Genomic DNA, 25,083 nt, shown 5'->3' on the forward strand with positions numbered 1-25,083 from the left:
CCTATGTGGACTGGCAGTGCTCCCCAACCAGTGGCTCGCGAGCAATAAGTTGCTCACCAACCTATTTGATGTTGCTCCCAGTGACCTCAATGCAGGTGCTTAAACTTTATTCCTAGCTTAAAGGAAAGTTTTAGTTGCATAAAAAACATGTACGGTATACTGCCAAGGAGAGCCTCCTGTAGGCTGCTGGTCCACAGCCACCAATTGCCAATTAGAGCCCTTATGTTAACACCCACACCCCTAAGAACTTTTTGCATGCTTGTGTTGCTCTCCAACTTTTTTACATTTGATTGTGGCTCCCAGTTAAAAAGGTTGGGGACCCCTGCTTTAAGTGAATGTTGATTCCGTTAAACTTTAAAGGATCATCTTCAAAAAACATATTATTGCCAGGTTAGTCAAAGGAGGCAACCTCCGCTGACCAACCTGGCATGAGGCAGACATTGATCCTTGGGCAAATCCGTGGGTGACTAATCAGTTACAACACGATTGTTTGACTGTGAGCTGAAAGGTTGGCTCATTAGATATAGGAACATGGTCACATGATGTACATTTTCATATGTTTCTATTACTCTGAATGGCGACCACTTGGTTGTAACTCACTTTTAAAGGAATATAAACCATTAAATAAAATGTTGCATATTGGACAGTTGCTTAGAATATTTTCCTTATTTTCCTTTTCACCTGTTTGTGACAAATTTGAACAGTGGCATGCCATTCTTTGCCCATGTGCTTGGGTTAAGCAGGGCGCTGCTTCCATGCAGATCGGATGTAAAAAGAATGATGCGGGAAGAATTTGTTTCTGGAAACGCTGACAATGGAAGTATTATTGTGCCGACCTTGTCTTTCAGCACTTGCTGGAACCAAATGAAATATTAGTTCTGCCCAGTTGTGTCTGTAATGATGCCTGTTATTATAATTTCTATCAGGCTAACAGGATAGTCTGAGGACCTCAAACAGTTGTTGATGCCCATAAAACTGGAAAAGGTTACTATCTCTAAAGAGTTTGAATTCCACCAATCAACAGTCAGACAGATTGTCTACAAATAGAGGAATTTTTAAGACCGTTGCTACTAGCGATGCACTGAATCCAAGATTCGGTTCGGGATTCGGCCAGGATTCGGCCTTTTTCAGCAGGGTTCGGATTCGGCCGAATCCCAATTTGCATATGCAAATTAGGGACGGTGAGGGAATGTTGATGTTCATGGGTGCACCATCAGGAGAACACTGAACAGCAATTGTGTGTATGGCAGGGTTGCAAGGAGAAAACCACAATAAATATTGCTGACCGACTACGGTTTGCTAAAGATCATATGGACAAACCAGAAGGATACTGGAAGAAAGTTTTGTGGACAGATGAAGCCAAAATAGAACTTTAAGACTTTAAGACCAAGAGCTGAAGCTGTTCTGTATGGAGGAATGTGCTAAAATTCGAGTTGATGCAGGACTGATCATTAGTTACAGCAATGTTTAGTTGCACTTCTTGCTGCACAAGGGAGTCACACCAAATACTGATACTCACACCAAATGCCACCCATAGATATGCTGATAAATACATGACCAAATTATAATAATTTGTGTTTCATTTGTTTAACTGGGTTTTCTTCATCTACTTTTAGGATTTGTTTGAAAATCAGATGATGTTTTAAGTCGCATCCATGTAAAAATATAGAACATTTCAAAGGGTTCACTAACTTTCAAGCACCACTGTATGTGAATCAGAAAGTCATATGTCTGATGTAGTTGGCTAGTACACAGTGTTGGTAGTAGATAGCTTACCCAGGTTTCGCTTCCCACAGGGGTTTGAAGCCTTGCTCACATCTGCAGTCAAAACATAAATAATCCTACATGTTTGTTCAGTGGTAGAGCCTGAAAGCAATATCTGTATTCTCAACTCTGACCTCGTCAGATCATTTCTCTTGGTGGTTTTGGTTTACAACCCCATGTTTTTATAGAATTTAATAGCCACTTCCTGAGCTAATTTGTGGGAAAACACACTTTATGGGGGGGATTACAGTATATACAGTACTGCTGGACATTAATATTGCTTCTTGTTTAGGCTGTTTGTGTTATTATACATTTTATGGAGCCAATATTCTTCCATCTCTCCAAAATTTATAGACAAGCTTCCCAAAGAAGTGCACCAGTGAGCCAAATAAGCAACTGCCCTACCCATTCATTGACTGTCAATATATGTCTGACCCCACTTTCCCTACAGATATCCCTTGTACAGACTATTATTTTGGCCCCATCCATTTGGCAGCTAAGATTGGCCCATGTATGTTGGCTTTGCACACCAAGAACAACAAACTTATCAGGCAGATCTGAATAATTTGGCCTGTATATATGTTATATACTGGGTAAACCACCCATCAAATGGAAGCTGTTCCTCTGCCCTGTCCAATCATAAAAGCTGTAACAGAAATCAGCAGAATGCTATATTGCAGGTACAGTTATGGGTACTATTCCATTATCCTATTTTTAGGTGCACCGTTTGTTACTCTAGGACACTGCACCACTACTTTTCCAGTAAAAAGTAATTAGCAGGGAAATTCATGAGTCAACATTTCCAGAGATTTGTGTGCTTTGGGACAGTGCTGCTTTGTACCTTAGTTTGGGCAGATAAAGTTAATATTATGGCAAGGCCTTATTGGTCTAAATCTTTCCATTACCATAAGAGCTGTATTCCTGGGAGTCTGCGTGTGTTTGGTGATTATTTACTTCTGAATTATAAACATTGAATGTTATGCTGCAGTGTTGTATTAAGTGGCTGCTACAGGGTCTGGGATCCCTGTGGGCTGAATGTTCTGGAATAAAAAGATGTTATTCTGTGAATAATGTGATATACCGCATAGTGGCTTAAGCTGCTAAAATGTTGTCTTTGCCTATTGTTTTCATTAAGAACATCTATGACTTCTATTATTTCTTTAATTAAACTGGGAAATTAAACCTGATCCATGTTTCTATCTTCCTGGTTATTGCAAGGTAGATTTGCCAGTGTACAGATAAAACCCCTGCACAATTGACTCCCGCTTATCTGTAAGCCAAATTAGCTAAAAGGGTGAAAGAGTGAGAGATTGTATATACAGAACTCTTCATCTCTATTTAAACTAACTCTAACTAGCTAATTACAGGGGAGGTAGAAATTGTGAAAGCAAAATAATGCATACATTAAAAAATTGTTTAATAAGAATAAGCAGCATGCCCCCCTCTGTCATTTGACTCAATCACCTAAACCTACTTCTTTAGAAAATCTTCTTTTCTACTTTCATTTCCTCTTTGTCCTTCTTTCTTCTTGTGCCCTTACTATGTGAGATATCAGATTAAAACCAAGTCTAATGCAGTAAAATTGAGATACTGTGCCATGAAAGACAACTTCATGTGCTTTTACCATAAAAGACAGTTTGAGAGATGGGTGGGATTTGGGGCATAATCTAAAGCTGGCTCCTATAGGGGGTGATATGCTACACTTGTCACCCCTAGCTTTAAAACCATGAATACTCTGCAGAAAAGAATGGGTATTTTGGAGGGGGGCAGTAGAGCCCAGCAGTAAAGTCCATTTTTAGGCCTTCAATTAACTACGGCTGGCCCAGTTTGAAGGATTCTGTCTGTCAACCCATATGTTGTAAAAACAATATATGTTGGCTCACATTTATGATCTTGGTATCATTTTTTATCCATCATGTAATAGTCTTCTGCTATTCTATCTCACTGTCGTGCCTGTTTTTCCGGCAATCCCGTTCTGTACAGACTACTGATGATTATGCCAGTTGGCCAGCCTCTCAATGTATGTTTTGTGTATGGACTGAGACAGAATGATAATCCTTTGATGGTGTGTGTGTGTGTGTGTGTGTGTGTGTGTGTGTGTGTGTGTGTGTGTGTGTGTGTGTGTGTGTGTATATATATATATATATATATATATATATATATATATATATATATATATAATAAATAAATTATATATAATATATATATATATAGATGGTGGCAGAGAGTGGGCACATTATTATTATTTTTATTGTACAATACACAAGTTTCAGTGGGACATGACATCAATGACATCACTACACACTAGTGATGTGTGGGCTGGGCTGAAACCCATGGGTTGGGCAGGTTTGGGCTGACTTCCGCACATAGTTTGCAACCGCAACCTTCCTGTGCTGGCTTCTTCTTCCAGCAGTGCCTTTGCCACCTGGATCGTCGGGCAGTGGCCTATAAATAGAGGTGCCAGGTCGGGTTCAATTCAATTGCAGATTGGCAGTGTTTGGGTTAGGGTCGGTGTGGGTAGACTTTTTGTTGACCTGCACAACACTACTTCACTCTCCAAGTATATCTAATTACATCAATAAGCACAGTTTACATGGTGAATAATGTACCTCCCTGTTGTATAATATAAGAATATTCGAATTGATTGCGTTTAATACAATGCATGGCAATCCAGATATACAGTACTTTTATTTCACAACAGGGTACACAGGTTTTAGAGAGTCGTGACAAATTACGTTCTAAGCACTAGTTATATTAGCTGACATCACGAGGACCATTTATAGGATGTGACAGGATTTTAGATTGTACAGTCTTTTGGACAGGGCCCCTGTTGCCTTTTGTATCTGTTACTGGTTGCTATGTATGTTATTCTGTATGTTCTTCTTATAAACTCATTTATTGTACAGTGCTGCAGAATATGTTGGCACTCTAAAATTGCATGTTAATAATAATAATATTAAACATATATTTGCAGAGTCTTCTGTGGCTCTTGAGTATATTTGTATGCCAAGGTTACTCACAGGTTTAGCCTAACTGGGCTAATCTAATAGTTCAGGAGGCATTTGACAGTAGATTGCATACACTAGTTGATAAGAACACCACCAGTTGTATAATATAAGGGTAGGGCTGAATTTTATACACTGTCCCATTAAATACCTGGGATACAATTCATAGTTGGGCAATGGCCTTCATGAAGGAAGGCCAGATTGACAGCCTTTATATGCCTGCATATGGATTAGAAACTGGCCCTCACATCAGTATTTTTTATAATTATTTTATTTCCTGCTGTGGCTTTTATGAATCCTGCTGTCCTAGTAAATGATACGGAAAGGCTTAGATATGTAATTTTTATTTTACAGGAATAGAACAGACATCCTTCCTGTCTTCCTACGATATAATTATACCTCAGAAAGTAGCCCGGGCACGAAGAGATACGTCTGAATCCTCTGGAGAGGTAATTTACGGCTTCTCTGCATTCTTTGCATTTGGTATTTGTTTAAAAGCAATCTACTCCTTATATTCCAGCTGTACCTGTATGAGAGAATATTTAGGGTCATTCAAAAATATTTATGCAAGAGGGTAGCAGCTGGTATTGGCCTACTCCTGTGAGCATGTTGGTAAAAGGTTTGATGGATTAAGCCATTGCCAGAAATAGTAGGCTAGAAATGCTGTACATTAAAGGGGACCCGTCACCCTAAAAAAATAATTCCACATCCTATTTTATCTCGTTATTCAAGCAAAATAACTTAGACTATATAAATTATTTGAATCTTGTTTTCTTAGATCTGGGAACTCATAATGATAGCAATTAGGCAGGAGACATTTTGTGGACACTGTTATTTAGGCAAGCATTCAGTGTCGGACTGGCCCACTGGGATACCAGGAAAACTCCCGGTGGGCCCAGGTGTCAGTGGGGCCCTCTTGCTTATATTTGGCCTATTTCATGGCCATTTGCTATTTCTTTAAGAGGTTTAATAATGGAAGAATTGAGTATAGTATGTAGAGATAAAAGACTAGGAGAATAAAGAGGTTGAGTGAGGAAAGGAGGAATAATAGTTTAGAAAGAGGGCCCACGGTCTAAGGTTTTCTGGTGGGCCCCTGACATCCCAGTCCGACACTGCAAGCATTGCATCATCTCAAAATCTTGTTTGTGCATTTGTAATGGACATGTCCCCATGCCAAAGCACTCGCTCCTAATGCCAATGCACCTCCTTATTTGTCATGTTCCTTTTGCTTTCAATTAAAGGGAAAATATCCTTTTGGGCACAATAAAGGTTATGATACTAGAACCAACAGAAGATATGACCTGTTGCTTAGTAATTTGTTCTGACTGCTTACTAATAACAATGACTGATGATACATTGTGTATCCCTGCAGAATTCACTTTCATATGCCATTGAGGTAGAAGGCAAGAAACATGTTCTGCATTTGGAAAATAACAGGTAATTCTGATTGATTGATTAATAGACCCACTGGCTTCTTTTTGTGTTGATGTGTGTCTAGTAGGATTCATTCACTTTTAACAGGTAATTCCAATACTTAAAAGGAAAAAATCCCAATGCAAGACCAATAGGTTTATACTCTTACCAGTAGTATGTGGGGTCTGGGTGCACATGCCCCAGATCTACAGCTCAAGGTGGAGGTATCCAACCAAAACAGAAAATTGCAGGAACTCACAAATCCCGCAGACAGGCTTGTAAAATAACTTTAAAGAGAACTTTATTTCAGGCCACAAAGTAAATTAATATATACAGCCTTATGTGTTTCTTGCCTTTATTCATAGGATTCCAATACTTATTCTAATATCTTCTAGCCAAATCTATCCAGCTGTTCCTAAACTACAATCCCCAGCATCCCCATGTAATTATGTTTTAATATCCTACCCATTAAACTGTGCTTGATACCAAAGGGCATTTTTACGGTTAGGGAAAACACATTTGATTGGTTGTTCTGGGTACCTGACCTATGGAACCATATTTGCAATTTCGTCTTTTGGCGCAGTTAAATAACATATGCTAAATCTTCTCCAGGTCAAGTACACAAAACTACAAATCAAATGTGTTTTTCCTAACAGTAGAAATTAATGGTGAAGGTCATAAGCCACCCCAGAAATTAAAGGAGCCATACAAACAGATGAATGCCTTTTGCCAATTGATACATGTTGCTGAATTATAAACTATTCCAAATATAATCCTGATTATTGCTAGCATCCGTGTAAGGAAATATACTTACCCCTCCTCCTTAGTGCTTCTTTGTGCACAAGAGAGGAAGAGGAGTTTATTATACAAAGTTTAACTAGGAGGGAGAATCTGATTAAATACTTTTTTAGTTCCTCTGAAGATCCAGCAGGGCAGCACAAAACTACAAATCAAATGTGTTTTTCCTAATAGTAGAAATTCATGGTGAAGGTCATAAACCACCCCCGAAATTAAAGGAGCCATACAAACAGATGAATGCCTTATGCCAATTGATACATGTTGCTGAATTATAAACTATTCCAAATATAATCCTGATTATTGCTAGCATCCGTGTAAGGAAATATACTTACCTCTCCTCCTTAATGCTTCTTTGTGCACAAGAGAGGAAGAGGAGTTTATTATACAAAGTTTAACTAGGAGAGAGAATCTGATTAAATACTTTTTTAGTTGCTCTGAAGATCCAGCAGGGCAGCACATACAGTATGTGTAATAAACCCTTATTCTGGACTTTTATTTAAGAAAATGGCAAAAACCAATGATAATCTGAAACTTAAAGCTGTAGGCAGAGGCCATTCATATGGCTTGGTTTAGTATAACTGCATTTGGTCCCCGAAGCTGCTAACATGTTTTGTTTGGTTTTTCAGAAATTTTATTGCCAGAGACTTTGCTGTCTATACATTTGCAGAAAGTGGAAGTATAATAGCAAGCCGGCTTCAGGATAAGGTCAGTGCCTGCTTTATTTTGTAATGTGGCAATATTCTGCTTGTCTTCAGAACCTTCCAGTTACGTGCTTCATAAAGGCATCACATCCTAGGGTCTTTTGCATTGAAAATGTATTTTCCTCAAAATTGACCGGCCCATGAAATGTGACTTTTCCTTTTGGCTATGTCCCATGCAGTAACAGCAGTTCTCATGAAATAAACTAACAGTTTTCATGAAATGGTGTGTGTGTAGCCCAGCATGTGTGCCTATGATGTTTCTGAACTACAATTCCCAACATCCACCAGGTTGTTGTATTGCTCTGTGTTACCTCAGGGAGACTTGCTTGTGTTATATCTTTATTATATGCAATATGTGTATATTGTATATATATATACATTGTGATTTGTATCTAAGAATGTTGTGTAATTACATATTAGATAGTATCAGGACATAACAAAGACAAGCTTCAAAGACACCCAATGTAGCATACAGTTGTTAAATCCCCTCCCCTTTGACCAGGGGCAGCTGGAAAAGCAAACCTTCCTGTCTACACCATTCCAATGTCCTGATTCTGGAATGAACTGCCTCAGGAATCCATGCCCTACCCCCAAGATTAATGTATTGGTCACTGACCAATCAGAACCTGACATGTACTTATGGTCAGTCTATAGGTTAATACAATAGGCTAAGTTAGGCAGAGAGTCCAGAGAGTTCCTGCAGTGAGGACATAGATGACAGACCTAATGGAAGGATGAGTATCCGAGAGGCAGTGGATTTAGATCCAGCATATACATATTTCTAATTGTCTTTGTAACTATTTGTTATACATTCTATGTAGTGTAACTTGTTTTATGTGTATTATTTCTGTAGATATGTGTCAATAGTTTTGTAAATAAATATATATATTTTGATTGAACTATCTCTTTCGTTAAAGAACCCTTATAACCAGGAATACTTATGTACATGTGTATATAAGAATATACATATTTACATAAATATATCCTTGGTCAACACTCTGGGTCCTGCCGCTGCTGTAATGGCCAGTGAGTAAGGTGCAGGTGACAATTTATAGGCAGTTTGACAGTCTGGTCAACATTTCCAACTGCCAGTTTTAAATCACATTTTGCCAAATTTGACATCAAATGGGAACCAATCCCTTTCTGCAGTTTAGTTTGTGTATTTAATTTGTGTCTGATTTTATGCAGCATGCATTGTGTGTAAAACGCAGATGTTGTGGATTAGAATGGAATGCTGTTTGGACAACTGGCAATCTGATTCAATAGGCATTTTCTGCTTTAGGAAGAGGGGATAGCAAGATTGTGGCTGTGGGAGTGGGTTTTGTTCTGCTTCAAAAGTATTAATGGAGAAATTAATCCTACAAAACGAAAAACTACAAATAATGTATCAACAGTGTTGATAAATGACCCCCACTGTCTTAGCCTAAGAGTTCAACAGCCCTATAACAGTCATGATACTAGCCTTCAAAGTTGTCCACAGCAGCCCCCCATCTTGGATCTTGTTAGGCCATCTTTTAAGAGTTGGTGGCAATGCACATGCTCTGTGTGCTCTGGGCTGTTGTTGAGAAGTTGGGCCAAGTAGTCTGCCACTTCCCCCCTTGAGCCCTGACATCCCTAGTCCCCCTAGTTCTGGCCATGACTGGAAGAGAAAGTTGGACTTTATGTTTCACTATCCTTCCAGCTGTTTATTTTATTTCCAGAATTTTACATATTATAATGTTGGTGTTCAACAGTAAAATTAAGTCTCTTCCCCCCCCCCCCCTTCATGTTATTCCAGGTCCAGTGGCTTGTCCAATTTCATTAAGAACATTTATTTATGGATGACATCTTTGCTTAGGTATAGGAGGGGCTCAGCCCTTTGTCGTAACTCCTCTGTATCCAGTAACTGTCTATGATAATGATCTGCTCTGGGCCATTATCATGTCATTCTGTTTCTGATGTTTTCATGAGATTCCCGGGAAGTGACTGTCAGTCATTTGAAAGGTCACATGGCTCTTGAGAGGATGTGGCTAGATTTAAAGCAGTTACATATCAGTCTATATGGCAGATGAATGATTTTGGGGACATCCTGCTGGATAACACCACTTGTTTTTAATATTTCCTGTGTGCTATCACATAGGCCTTGCCATTTCATGTGATTGTGCTGAAAATAGCTCATCTTGTGATCACCGTGACTTCCCTCATGGGTGCTGAACTACAACTATCAATACTTAACATTTCTTACTGCTAGTATAGATGGCAGTAGCTGAACTGTTTTTTTTTTTTTTTTTTATTCCTTCAAATCTTTTTCCTTTAAGTCTTTGGGTTTTTACAAGCACATTGTGCCTATAAACTATACCCCTGAGCATCGCAGGGATCTATAAAGATATATTGAATAAACAGACCATATGCAAACACTTTCATTTAAATAAAGCCTTTTCATAAAAACGTTTTGTGTGCCATTGGATAACCCCCTGCCCCATATAAAAACTGCCATTTTTATTTAGTTGATAAACACTGGGAAAATTTGCTCCTGGGCAGTAACCCATAGCAACCATACAGTGATTAGCTGTGTTTGTCAGCTGCATCTTGAACACTGAAGGCAAACATCTGATTGGTTGCTATGGAATATATATAATTATAAATTATCCCTAGAATCTTTTACCTCTTGCATCTCTGGCTGTTTGGGTTCGGGCAGAGGATCAAGACTGGGTTACATGCACCTCAGCTCTTTCTCTTCCCTTTTGATGGAGCAGTGAGTTAGATCAGCATAGCAGGGTGTGGCATGCACTTTGCCAGGTCGCACTTCACAGTATGCAGTGCCAGTTGAAAACCATTCAAGCACTCACAATTATGCACACTTTTATGTCTCCCTATCATATTTTTTTTTCTGGGCAAATGAGTGTCGCTTGGTTTTAGTTGCAGCTGCGGTGATTCAAAGAACCAGTGTATGGATGCTGTATTCATTTATGATACATATACCCCAAACAACTTTGATCTTGCCCATGAATTTATACTTTTTGGTGTTTTTGCAATGGGCTAGAATTGCAAAAAGACTAATTGTAGTATGGCTTTAGGTGGCCATACACGGGCCAATAAAAAAAATGTGAACTCTGTCCTTTTGGACTGAGTTGGCAGCTTATTGGCCTGCCGAACCAACTCTGGTAAAAATTGGGCAGATATAGATCAGGCAGATTCTCTGAGTCTATAAAGGCCTGCCGATCATGACTGATATACATGTAATCTTGATACATGCTGGTTCACGGATAAGGCAGGCTTGAAAATCTTGTAATTTCCCAGTGTGTTGGCAGATGAGAATCAGTCTCATCATTCCTGCTCTTTGCACAAATGAATGAAACATTATAAAATTTCCGTACTGTGTGTGGCCCCTCGCATGCTTTCCATCTGTTCAGCCCATGGGCCCTTTGGTCATTTAACATACCAGATTGCCCTATGTGTGGCTAGTCTTAAGCCTCAGAGCAGTGAGTGTTCTAACATATTTGGGGATAATGCCTTTGCTCTTCTTGATACTCCTATAAATCCAGGGTTCAGTGTTTTTAACCTTGTTATGAGCTAAAAGGTTCTAACCAAATGCTAAACACTGAATAGGGTGCCTGATCCCCAGAACCCCCACCTAGAAGTTTTGTCATATTGAGCTGCTAATTATTTCCTTCTGGCTCCCTGGTGGCCTTTTTTGTCTGATCTCTTTGTGATCAGAGCTGTGAAATGTTCCTCTGTAAAACCACAGTATTTGGGTAATGGGTTTCCTTTAATCACACACTGACAGCAGTTCCCTCTTGTGTTGGTTCCATAGCAAGACTCTGTTTCGTTATACATTTCCTATTGTCCAGCGCTGCTATGTCACTGTTTTTAGGTAACTCCACATAGAAAACACTTGATTAATACCGTAGGTTAACATTGTTCTCTGCCCAAGCAGGCTTAATTTTTATGGAGTCCTAGATTTATCAGATTTGTTTATAGAACAATATATTGGGTTACGTAGTGTCCTGCTGACCACGTGAAGAACAAGGGTGATCCCTGCTGGGTGTTAGTACAGATGTGGATGAAGGTTTCTTGATGATGTATCTGCATATAATGGCTATAGGTACAGTACAAACCTCGGCTCAGCAACTCATTATTGTGTATAAGGAGAAAGAGGTGGTTCTCTGGTTAAATTGAGCAGATCCCAGCCTCAGCTCCTTATTAACTTGATTAAATGATTTGATCTCCATTTTCTCTCTCCTCTTGTCCCAAAATTTACTGCAAAGTGCAGTGTCCGTTTCTTTTCTAAACTGCTTGTCCATGTCCCTGCATTCTTCAGCTCCTCAGCCTTTCTCTTCTTCCTACACTTTCTCTAGCTCTCACAATCCTTTACCACCCACCTCTGCTTATGCCTTGGCCTTCCCTATCAAACTTCATCTGACTACTCTTTAATTTTCACCAACCCACACATTTTCTGCCTACTTTTTTTCCATCATGTTCTTTCTTTCCTTGACCATGTTCTTCTTTTATTATTCTTCTTTTCCTCATCCCTCTTGCCTCTACTTCTATTCTTCTCACCTACAGTGCCCTCATCTCTGCTGGTAAAACCTTCATTCAGATGCTGCTGCAATTTCCTCCTTCTACCCGCATGCTTTTCCACCTCCTGCTTTCATTATTTTGTTTCCCCAGCCTGCAGCTGCTTTGACTATTCTGCTTTCACCTTTCCACACGTTGTCTGTCTATCCAGCTACAATGATGTTTTAGTTGAGTTTCTGCTCTTGTCACAAGTAAGCAAATATGAAAAATGTATGCATTGTGACCATTTCTGTTCCTGCTCCTTTGTACATTTAAAATTGTATTTCTTTTCCTTTCAGGAGCACTGTCATTATCAGGGGTATGCAGAGGGGGTTCCAGGATCTGTTGTGGCCATCAGCACCTGCTCTGGTTTACGGTAACTTGCTTCCCCTGCCCTGTACAGACACATACACTAGTCCACGCTTAACCTTGTTCTACATTTTGCTCACTCTGTCATAAGTTGAAGTGCTTCATTGTTTAAAGCAGGGATCCCCAACCTTTCTTCCTTGTTAGCCACAGTCAAATGTAAAAAGACTTGGAGAGCAACACAAGCTTCAGAAAAGTTCATGGGGGTGCCAAATTGGTAGCCTATAAACAGATAATCCGCTTACAGGAGGCTCTATTTGGAAGCACATCTTGCTTGGACTCGGGTGCCGCCGCCCGAGTCCGTCACTAAGGAGACTTTTCACAGCACACCAAGATTTGCAGCAGCACACTCCAGTATCTTTGAAGAATCTTTAAAGAATTGCGATTCTTCAAAGATACCAGAGTGCGCTGCTGCAAATCTTGGTGTGTTGTTTTTATTCAACCAAAACATGAAACCAAGTCAGGAATTTAAAAATAAGCACCTGATTTGGGGACACTGGGGGCAACATCCAAGAGTTAATGTAATGTACGGTTGCCCTGCACTTGCACAACTGGTGTTTGTTTCAGAAATATACAATAGTTTATATAAACAAGCTGCTGTGTAGCCATGGGGGCAGCCATTCAAAGCTGAAAAATAGAAAAGGCACAGGATACGCAGCAGATCACAGATTAATAAATAAACTGTCGATATGTGTTTCTGAAATGAACACAGTTTTACCAGTGCAGGACAACAGCACTTTATACTGTCATTCCTTAAAACACTTATTTTTTGTTTTTTTGGTGTAACTATTCCTTTAAGGTAAATTGTACACTGTTAATGATCTGCCAGACATATAGTTGACATTAGGGCATAGTCTGTTGTGTATAGATATCATTCATTCATACTCTATGTACTTTACCCAATAGCAAGTAATATGTCATACATATTTTGGGATATTGTAGTGCCGTTGAAAAATGGGGGGCATTTTAGGGTCTGGGCCATGCACACATGGGTTCTCTCTGTAATGTACCAGAAGAAAATGGAGATGCTGATTTAGCAAAGGTCGAATTTCAAATTCATGTGAATTTTTTTTAATTTGAATATATAATTCGACTGGGAGGTTATTTAAGAAAAAATTTGAATGTCTAATATTCGATCGAATGGTTCCGAGCCGAAAATTTGAATCATATTCGATTCGTAAGAATCAAGTTTTCTCCGAAAAAAATGTCAGGAAGGCTATTAACATCTTCAAATCGCTCACCGGACCTTTGCCATTGACTTGTACATGAGCTCAGCAGGTTTTAGGTGGCCAATATTCGAATGAGGACTGTTTTCATGGTCAAGGTGTGATAAACTTCACATTCAAATTTACATTTGAATAGGGGTATTAAAATTTTAATACATATGTGAATTTTGACACTCGAAAATTCGAATTTGAAATCAAATTTACTAATTGACCCTTGATAAATCTGCCCCAACATGGTCCATGATGGAAAAGATCACCCAGGACCATTTCCTGTGTCTCTCCCACAGGGGCATGCTGCACCTGCAGAACTCAAGTTATGGGATCGAACCCTTGGACACCTCAGACACGTTCCAGCATCTGGTATATCGCCTGGAGGATGTAAAGAGTGAGCCGATGTCATGCGGAGTGACAGCTGCTGACAAAGAGCCAGAGACAGACCTTAATCCACCTAGTATGACTCAGCTCCTGCGGGTACGTGATATAATACTGACTCACATTTATTTCCTCTAGTTGCCTTTCTTTAACCCCAGTGCTAGCAGTTGCAACGTGTCTGGGCAAAACTCATCTTCAGTTCAATGGTGACAATTTTTTGGGCAGTGGAAAAAAAAATCAAAAGCCTTCTGGCCCTGGCCGGTGCTCCTCTTCCATATACCAAAATCACAGGCCTGCAGAATTTTACTAAACAGCACATTTGTGTTTTGCCTTGCTCCCAGATATCCCCCTGGGTGGAGAGAATGGGCTGTATAGTACTTCTGTGTAGTCAACTGTACTACAGATGTGCTTAGGTTTATATGGAGTGACAGTAAGGACAAAGACAAAACATGGTGGTACAGTGCTCTGCGATAATGTAAAACTTGGCTTAAAAGTAAACTTTACCCCTAAAATTAATATTAAAGCAACAGACTGTTTCATAGTGACATATTAAAGAATCCATGTTTCGGATCACAAGGATCAAGGCACTTGATAAAGGATCCTTGTGATCCGAAACATGTTGTGATGCAATAAATAATTATTTGCGGCAGAGACTGCGTCTTATGTGCTCCATCCATACCTCTGTTTGCTGAAGCTGTAAACACTTGGTTTTCCCATTACACATTTGGGCAATCAAAGAGAATTTTTAGCAACATAATCAACAAAACATGGAATAGCAAAGATTAATCAGACATAGTACCTTACATGCAACCAATTCACTATACCTAAGTATCCATTTGGTCTGATTGGCCAGCATAGGTCTTAGTGCTCCGGGAGTTCGAGTGGATTGATGTCTAGCCATGGGTCCCATATCTTTTCAAATTTTGAGTGTACCGTAATATGCAAAATAAGTTCCACCAGAGGGGTAGCATAAGAAACCACTAGAGAGGGGAATTGAGCTTTAAAAGCATGGCGTAGTTGAAGATATCTATAAACATGTAAGTTTGGCTTGTTCAATTTGGTCTTTAAAGGACAAGGAAAGGCAAAAAAATAAAATCCAATTTCTACTTTCTTTAATGAAAAAGAAACCTATCTCCAATATGATTTAATTAAAAAATGTGTACTGTTTTTATAAGAAACCTGACTGTATGCAGTGAAATTCTCCCTTCATTTACTGCTGTGGATAGGAATTGTCAGATGCTCCCTAACTGCTGAGCAGGGAAACAATCATACTTATGAACAGCAGGGGGGAGCTCCCGCCTTACTTACCAGTCATGCAGAATTCAAGCAGCTTTATTTATGACGATCCCTAAGCAGCCTAGACCACACTGAGCATGTGCAGGGTCAGGGTCAGGCAAAGATGTTTAACAAAGTTACAAGATGACAGCCCCCTGTGGCCAACTTTGAAAGCATAAATCATAAATCGTTTGATTAGGCTTTGTGGTGCAGTAAGTTCATGCTTATGTTTAGTATACAAAATACAGCATTTCTAGCCTTATTCTATTTTAGATTTTCCTTGTCCTTTAACTGCTGGTATGAAGGGAATGTCTGGTCCACTAGGGTATCCCTTAGAAATTTTGGGCCTAACAATGGCCAGTATGCAAAATCCTGCAAAGATTTTGAGGAATCCATATAGAAGAATTACTGTATGTAGCTTGTATAGCATTTTAGGCAGGTAGAACATTTTATAAAGATTGATTCTGCCTCACATAGTAATAGGTAATTTGGACCAGACATTAGTTGCTTGTTTAAATTGGTCCACTAATGGCTCAATGTTATCCGCAGTGTATGAGGAGAGCTCTCTGGATATAGTGATGTCCAGGTATTTGAATTTGGACACCCGTTTTAGGCCCTGAGTAAGGCATGTAAGTATGTCTTGTGCAACTGTTGGATTAAAAGGTTTCCCTGCAAAGTGTACCAGGCAGTTGGAAACCCTTTGAGACCTGGGGTTTTACTGGGGGGTAGGGCCGAAATTGCACCTGCAACCAAAATTTCTGATATGGGGCTGTCCAGATAGTCCCTCTCGGGAAGGTAATATTATCTAGAAAGTGGGGTAGCTGGTCTGGTGAGTAGGTGTTACTGGTCTGGTATAGGTTTTCGTAGAAGGACCTAAAGGTGTTTAGTATATCCTCGGGGGTTGTAGACTGGTTCCCTGCTGAGTCCCTAATCTGTGCTATTACAGTTTGTGAATCTCTGGCGGAAGCGAGCCTAGCCAGTAGTTTCCCAGCTTTATCCCCTGATTAAATATTCTTTGACCTGTATATAGCAGTCGTTTTATGGTTAGCCTGGTTTGGGAAAGCTCCAGAGTCCTTTGCGCCTGTCTTAGGGTCTTGTATGAGGACCTGGGGGTTGTATGATTATGTGTCTCCTCGGCTTCCATAAAGGCTGATTCAGTCTCGGTAAGCTCCTCTTTTGCCCGCAACCTTGCCTTGGTTTTTTCACTAATTAATATACCTCTGGCCACTGCCTTGAAAGCATCCCATAGGACATCAGGGGACGCTGTATGTTGGTTTTGGGCCCAGTATGCAGGGTACTCCTCTTGGGATCGCTCTCTAACCTGGGAATTAGCTAACCTGAGTGGACACAATCTCCAGCTTGCTGTAACATTGCCACCCATGGCCCTGATAGATAAGGAAGAATGATCTGAGAAGGCTCTAGGAAGATATTCCACGGAGACCATAAGGGAAAACTGTGGAAGCCATGGCCAGATCTATACGGGAGAAGGAGGCGTTTCCAGAGGAGTGACAGGAGAATTGCCTCTCTGTTGGGTGTTTCCATCTGCACAGTTCTATCGGGCTAAAATTATCTACCCAGCACTGCAGGCCCTGGTTGTGGCCACTAGCCTGGCCCATTCTGTCAAGCTGTGGGTCTAGTGTAGCATTATAATGACCTAGTAGGCAGATTGGGGCATTTGGAAAGGAGGAAAGTGCTGTATATATACGCTCCATTAAGGGTAGCAAAAATGGCGGGGGGAGTAAACCGTGGCCAGTGTAAAGAAGCTGGTTGGCAATTTTACAGTGGAGTATTATGTACCGGACGTAGAAGTCTGTTCGGACACCAATGCAGTCAAAGGGAACGCCTTTTCTAATTAGGATCAAGACTACCCTGGCATGCGTGGAAAACGAGGCATTATAGGCATGTGCAACCCAGTGTCTTTCAAGGGAAAGGAGTATTTGGCCCACTAGGTGAGTCTTCTGTAGGAGCAAGACTGCTGGCTTATATTTTTTAATATAGTCAGAACAGTTTAGTCCCCTGGTTTTCCAAGAGATGAGTGTAAGAGTCTGCATTAACCATGAGGATACAATTTATCAGTATCTACTAAGTAATCCCACCTTGGGGTGTCAGCCCTGGGATATGAAATGCATATTGGGTTGCTGCTTAAATGTGGTTGAGAGGGATCAGTGAACCACAACAAAACATACAAACAAAACAACAACCCAGGAAAATCCAGAATTGGGTGGATCTATACGAATTTCTAATGGGTAGGAGTGATGTACCTCCTAGTGGCCGTCCACTAACCTATTGGGAACTTAAGGATGCATTATAAGAATATTATATTATAAGAATCCATGGGCACGCTCCACAATGAATGTTGGTGAGAAAGTTTCACCGCCCAGCTTATCCCTTAGCCAGCTTTCCAGGAAAATTTCAGGTGTACTGCCCTCCACCTTTTATGGCAGGCCCACCAGCCTGATATTATTCCTGCACAGTCTATTTTCCATGTCATTCGCGTTGGCCTCCAGGGCGCATAATTTCTACGCCAGTTCAGTAATGTTATTTGGCAAAGGGGCTGTGATATCTTCCAATGTACTAATATGCCTCTCTGCCTTCACTGTGCGCTCTCTTATCTTTTGCACATCGTTTTAGGATGGCAAAATCAGATTTAAGATTGTCAATTTTAGCTGATGGCTACGCCCCTGACTGATATATATATTTAAGTAAATATTGCCCTTTTATGTTTTCTATTTGATTACCCAATGGCACATACTACTAAAAAAATATATTATTATGAAAATTGTTTATTTACATGAAGCAGGGTTTTACATATGAGCTGTTTAATGCAATATCTTTTTATAGAGAACTACATTGTTTGTGGGTATAGTTTTCCTTTAATTTGGTTCATGGTGGGGGTGCTCAACAAATTGCCTTTAATATTAACTTTAACATTGGGAAATGGCTGCTAGCCATTTTAGGGTTGTGGCAGACAGGGAGGTTAGTTACCCATTGACAAAATCTTCTCTAAATTCCTTCCCGCCAACAAGGATACGAATCGGCATACATGGCATACAAATCGCCCAAAGTAGAGAAGATTTGTAGCTGGGCGACTAATCTCCACTTCTGCCACCACCCTTGGCAGTGATGTTGTTATCATTGTTATTTAATTGTTCATTTATTTTTATACCTTTATCTAAAAAACACAAATAGCTAGGAATCTGATGGCAATATGTCATATATTTGTTAAAGGCAAATTACAGCTCAGTCGCTAACATTGTAGTACACTGTATAAATATGCAAGGGGGCTGTGCAGATGATGCAGGCACCTCACTAGTGTTCAATAAATCAGTAAGAGCATCTGATGTACTCTCTTTGCAGAGGGCCATTCTCCCCCAGACAAGATACGTGGAACTCTTCTTAGTTGTGGACAAGGAGCGGGTAAGTTTTGGCATTCCCCGGGAACCTTTGGAAAGATAGTCTATTTTGCCACACTAACAATGAAGCTTATTCTGTAAACAAGAAAAGCAGTGTGCTTCATTTTCTCTGCTCAGTCCTTCTTGGAATATTTGTCATGCATAACTGATCCAAAGAACATTTTTTTTCCCATGACGGAACACTTTACACACTTAATTTTTCTATAAATACTTGGCAACACATATTGGCATAGAATCATTTTGTAATTAAAAAATGTGTTTATAATACAGAGTGAAAACATGCCCTCCAGTGCAGAGTAAACCCTAGCCTACCAGGGATTTTTGATCTTTCCACAGTTTGTGCTGCCAGAAAACGTACAACATGGAATAGATGAAAGAGTGACCTGAAAATGTAGATTTATTATGCTACAGTGTATACAATGGCAGAGAGAGTTGTCATCTCTGAAGCTCTGGAGGAAGGTGGCAAGTAAATAAACACTTTGTAGGGAGAATGCACACTATTATATAGTCAACAAAGTTCCTAATTTTGTAAAATATAGGGAGATTATAAATCACAGAGGAGTTACATGACCATATATACAGGTCTTGGAACTCTGAGGTTACTTCTAATATCCTCATATTTTCCAACAAGGGGTACACGTTTTAGTGAGTCATGTGACAAAAATGACATTACTAAGCTCTGTTTATAACTGATAATGTATTATATTAGTTTATTGTGTATGTGTACTGCACCAGAATCCTCCCATCACTATCTCTACCCAGGGTTGAACTGGTTTTAGCGTCAGCCTCTGGAACATTAGGCTATAAATTGGTGTTGCTGGGAGCGGCTTTTAGCTTGATTTTTTTGGTGCACATCATTATTATCATCAGTATTATTATTATTAACACACACTCACATATTTTACAGTGCTGTACAATGGATGGGTGTATACATCAAGCATACAGATAAGACAATGGATAACCAATACAAGAGGCATAGAACACCCTGCTGAATAGAGCCTACAATCTAAACTAGAGAAGGGTGTATGAGGCGCAAGAGGCCCCAATTACTGATGCACAAATGCAAGCACAAAAGCGTACCCCTTAAAGGAGAAGGAAAGGCTAAAATTAAAGGGATCCTGTCATCAGAAAACATGTTTTTTTCAAAAAGCATCAGTTAATAGTGCTACTCCAGCAGAATTCTGCACTGAAATCCATTTCTCCAAAAAAAAAAAATGTATATTCATTTTTGAAATCTGACATGGGGCTAGACATTTTGTCAATTTCCTAGCTGCCCCCCAGTCATGTGACTTGTGCCTGCACTTTAGGAGAGAAATGCTTTCTGGCAGGCTGATGTTTTTCCTTCTCAATGTAACTGACTGTGTCTCAGTGAGACATGGGTTTTTACTATTGAGTGTTCTTAGATCTACCAGGCAGCTGTTATCTTGTGTTAGGGAGCTGTTAATTGGTTACCTTCACATTGTTCTTTTGTTTGGTTGCTGGGGGGGAAGGGAGGGGTTGATATCACTCCAACTTGCAGTACAGCAGTAAAGAGTTATTGAAGTTTATCAGAGCATAAATCACATGACTTGGGGCAGCTGGGAAATTGACAATATGTCTAGCCCCATGTCAGATTTCAAAATTGAATATAAAAAAATCTGTTTGCTCTTTTGAGAAATGGATTTCAGTGCAAAATTGGAGCAGCATTATTAACTGATTCATTTTTATTTTTTTTTCCCATGACCGTATCCATTTAAGTAAGCTTTATCAGAAAGGTCTATATAAATACACCAGTAAACCATCAAAGTAATGCTGCTCTGAGTCCTGTGTCAAAAGAAACAGCATTTCTTTCCTTCTATTGTGTACACATGGGCTTCTGTATTAGACTTCCTGTTTTCAGAGTAAACCTCCAGGGCTAGGGCTTGAGCATGCTCAGTTTGCTACTCTTCTCCTTCCCTGCTGTAATCTGAGCCCAGAGCTATGAGTAAGCAGGGAGAGACTCAGGCAGGAAGTGATATCACACTAAGCTAATATGGCAGCTGCTATCCTAAACAAACAAACTTCTAGAGCTGTTTACTCAGGTATGGTAAAGCATTCTGCAAAATAAATAGTGTTATAGTTTGTACTGTTGTGGCTAATCTATTGGCAATAAACTGCTTCAGTAGCTATCTTTCTCCTTTAATTCTCATCTAAGTAGCACTTGCACCCAGGGGTCTCTGCCCTGCCCTGCACTGGACGGTGGCTACAAAGAGCCTCTCTTTTTTGCACTTTGCTCTTTGCCCTGCATTGTAAATGAGGTCAGAGGTGCATGCCATGTGATAATATAGTTATGACCAGAAGACTTATGCAATTTTTCAGCATCCCACAATTTCTAAAAGACTTGTATTTAATATGTGACCATAGTTTATATATTGTAGTGCTTTACTAGTAGTGGGTCTCTTTCCCAAACAACTGGTAACACTTGGACTGGGGGTTCCCTGGGATGAGACCACCTTATAACTTTCTCTTATGGACTATATGACTTGGTGATACTTTGTTCCAAGAGCAGAGTCACGCCATTGTTTATTTAATTAATACAGCAGTTTACTGCTGGTTTTGCCCAGGTGGATGTCAGTGGTTTGTCACTACAAGGCTCACGTTTATGCTTTGATAGCAAAGTCCAACTGTGGGCTAATGTCCCTGCAGGGCTAGAGCAGTTGTCATTGTGAGGTTTTCAGATTTATAGTACATGGTTGTGAAACTGTGCTGTTAATCCATCCATTGGATTTCATCCAAAAAAATTACATCAGCAAAAATTCAACTTGCCTTTTCTGTGTGAGTTTAGAATTGATCTGGAATCCTCTGGTACATCCCCGACATTTCCTACATGTCACAACTTTACCGCATCAGGGTTTATATTTAATAAAATGTATTCTAATGAACATGGATTCCCAGGGATGCTGTCATTACTCCCCTACCCAACCTCGCTTATTCCACTCTGTAGGGCTTATTTTCTCTTTATTAAAGTGTTGCTTTTTGTAGTGAGGTTTGTATAGAAGGTTATTCTATTATATTGGTCCCACGTGGTGCTTTTGGTATAAGAGCACTGGTTTCTTCATGACTTAATGTTCCGTGTATGTTGCTATTGTATTAACTAGGCAAACAGAATCACTGGCACACGTGGCAATTCAGGTGCCGGGTTACCCCGTGCTCTTTATTGTGCGGACGTGCAACGTTTCGGGGTGACAACCCCTTTATCAGGCATGATAAAGGGGTTGTCACCCCGAAACGTTGCACGTCCGCACAATAAAGAGCACGGGGTAACCCGGCACCTGAATTGCCACGTGTGCCAGTGATTCTGTTTGCCTAGTACGTATTCCTGGGGGTTGCCGTGCCCTCTACACTGTGCACCGGGCTCAAACTATCAAACTGTGAGGAGAGTGTGCGCTGCTTCATCCAAGTTCCTGCTATTGTATTAACGCCATGAGTTTTCAGAACTTCAGAGCGGCCTCCACCCTTAATAAAGAATCTCTCTGCACCCCACCCACGCTACACACTGGCCATCTGGATTATGGTCCGATTAATTTGATATTGTGAGCTTTGCCTGAATAGAAAATTTGTGAATTTTGTATTACTAACATGATTATTTTTGTCTTTTATTTCAGTTTGACTTGCTCGGCAGGAATGAATCGGCTGTGAGGGTGGAAATGGTGCAACTGTCAAATTATCTGGACAGTGTAAGGAAAACTGAGTGTGTGAGATTGTGTCAGATGCGACTCTCTAGGATACTCGGTTATTCTTTCTCTGTCACTAATCTTCTAGGAAAAAATACCCCCAGTCCATGGGATTTGCCTTTCGCATAAAGGGGCAGATTTATCAAGAGTTGAATTGAAAATTTGAGTTTTTATATGGCCAAACTGTCATAATCAACTAGGGAGTTATTCAAATTCGATTCGAGTTTTTTTAAAAAAAATTTAAATTTCATTTTAGAGATTTATCATACTGTGGCCCAAACTCAAATTCAACTAAAACCTGCTGAATTGCTGTTTAAGTCAATGGGAGGAGTCCAGGGATCAATTTGGAGTTGTTTGCAGCCTTCCTGACATTCAAGTTTTTTTTTGAGAGAAAAAAATAAATCACATTTTTTGAATTGAATTTGATTTGAGATTTTGGGTTCATTCTATTCACCAACTTTTAAAAATTTGATTTCAATGATAAATTTAAAATTTTAAAAAACTCACATGAATTTGAAATTTGACCCTTGATAAATGTGCCTCATAGTGTGTTTTTGTGAATTTTTATACAATTTCTACTCTGAATTCTATTCCTGTGTGCACTGACCAGCAGAAGCCATGTCTGTTAGTGTACAAACATGTAGGGGGGGGGGGGTAAGGCAGGTGAACAGCTTTTTTGGCATATATACACCAGCAGAGAAACTGATCCATGTGCCATTAGGAGAAGGATCTGCAGTCCCTTTGTCCTACCTGTCCTGTGCCACTGACACTCTAAAACAGTGATCCCCAACCAGTAGCTTGTGAGAAACATGTTGCTCACCAACACCTTGAATGTTGCTCACAGTGGCCTCAAAGCAGGTGCTTATTTTTGAATTCCAGGCTTGGAGGCAAGTTTAAGTTGCATAAAAACCAGGTGTACTGTCAAACAGAGCCTCAATGTAGGTTGACAATCCACATAGGGGCTACTAAATGGCCAATCACAGCCCTTATTTGGCACCCCAGGAACATTTTCCATGCTAGTGTTGCTCCTCAACTCCTTTTACTTCTGTATGTTGCTCACGGGTTCCAAAGGTTGGGGATCTCTGCTCTAAAACAATGGTCTCCAAACTTTTTTTTTTTTTTTACTGGTGAGCCACAATGAAATGTAAAAAGAGTTGGGGAGCAACACAAGCATTAAAAAAGTTCCCGGGAATTCCAAATAAGGTTTGTGATTGGCTATTTGGTAGCCCCTATATGGACTGGCAGCCTACAGGAGGATCTGTTTGGCAATACATCTGTTGTTTATGCAACCAAAACTTGCCTCCAAGCCAGGAAATTAAAAATAAGCACCTGTTTTGAGGCCACTGAGAGCAACGGGTTTGGTGAGCATCATGTTGCTCACGAGCCACTGGTTGGGGACGACTGCTCTAAGAGAATGTACCCTGGTCCCTTTGTCCTACCTGATCTCCGCCTCTCTAGAAGGATCTCCTGTCCTCCTCCCTCTGTTGATGATCTTTTAGAAAAGGATCCAAGCTCCTCTCCCTCTTTACTACCTGCTATCCATCAGCAGAACGATCCCTGGTCCCTCTATCGCATACATGTTAACAGTTGCTGATCCTCTGTCTGTCCTGCCACTGACAGAGTAAGGAGAGATAAATATCGCCTGTCCCTTTCTTGCCACTGATCCACAAGGAGAGATATTCCCTTTTTTTCTATCTGTCCTTACAATGCTCTGCCATTGATTCTTATGGAGACAGATCACGTGTTTCCTTCTCACTGTCCTGGCTGCAGCTGACTAAAGGAGATAATTACTTGTTCATGTTTTTCGGCCATTTGTTACAGGATGCATTTGTTTCATGTTGATAAGCATAGCCAGCTTCCCTTCAGATCATTTACTTGTCATGTATTGATTTTTCATGAGAATAAAGTTTGGAATGAGGGTGCATTAGTTTTGCTCCTAAGCCCTAGCCGTATGGCAGTATGACAGTAATGGCTTTCAGTTCACATGTCTGTCCTACCTTTCAGATGTACACAATGCTTAACATTCGTATTGTCCTGGTTGGCCTGATGATCTGGACAGACAGCAATAAGATCAGCATTGATGGGACAGCAGGAGATGTCCTGGGGCGTTTTGTACAGTGGCGCGAGACTAACCTGCTCTCCCTGCGTAGGCATGACAGTGCCCAGCTTGTCCTGTAAGTGATTTGCTGTTACTGTCTCAGCAGTACCCCAACCTGTTATGATGGCACAGTGGATAGGTTAAGACCTTTAAAGAAGAAGGAAAGCTACCAAACAGTTTATTGCCAATAGATTAACCACAATAGTCCAAACTATAACACTATATTTATTCTGCAGAATCCTTTACCATACTTGATTAAACAGTTCTAGAAGCTTTCTCTGTTTGTTTAGGATACAGATGCCATATTAGCTTGGGATGACATCACTTCCTGCATGAGTCTCTTCCTGCTTTCTCATAGCTCTGGGCTCAGATTACAGGAGGGAGGGGGGAAAATGGAGGGGAGCAGGGAGAAAACTGAGCATAC

At 40.2% G+C, this 25,083-nt stretch overlaps 1 protein-coding gene across 1 annotated transcript in view; it reads left to right on the forward strand.

The window, feature by feature from the left end:
- The window catches only part of adam9.S (ADAM metallopeptidase domain 9 S homeolog), a 60,558-nt gene that overhangs the window by 10,910 nt on the left and 24,565 nt on the right, over positions 1-25,083 (forward strand). Inside the window, exons 2-9 of the mRNA XM_018255004.2 lie at positions 5,124-5,218; positions 6,142-6,206; positions 7,607-7,685; positions 12,517-12,593; positions 14,097-14,280; positions 18,814-18,873; positions 22,493-22,564; positions 24,566-24,735. Of these exons, the coding sequence (XP_018110493.1) occupies positions 5,124-5,218; positions 6,142-6,206; positions 7,607-7,685; positions 12,517-12,593; positions 14,097-14,280; positions 18,814-18,873; positions 22,493-22,564; positions 24,566-24,735 (802 nt within the window). The remainder of the gene's footprint in view (positions 1-5,123; positions 5,219-6,141; positions 6,207-7,606; positions 7,686-12,516; positions 12,594-14,096; positions 14,281-18,813; positions 18,874-22,492; positions 22,565-24,565; positions 24,736-25,083) is intronic.

This window comes from Xenopus laevis, chromosome 3S (assembly GCF_017654675.1).
Source record: "Xenopus laevis strain J_2021 chromosome 3S, Xenopus_laevis_v10.1, whole genome shotgun sequence".
Taxonomy (NCBI): Eukaryota; Metazoa; Chordata; class Amphibia; order Anura; family Pipidae; genus Xenopus; species Xenopus laevis.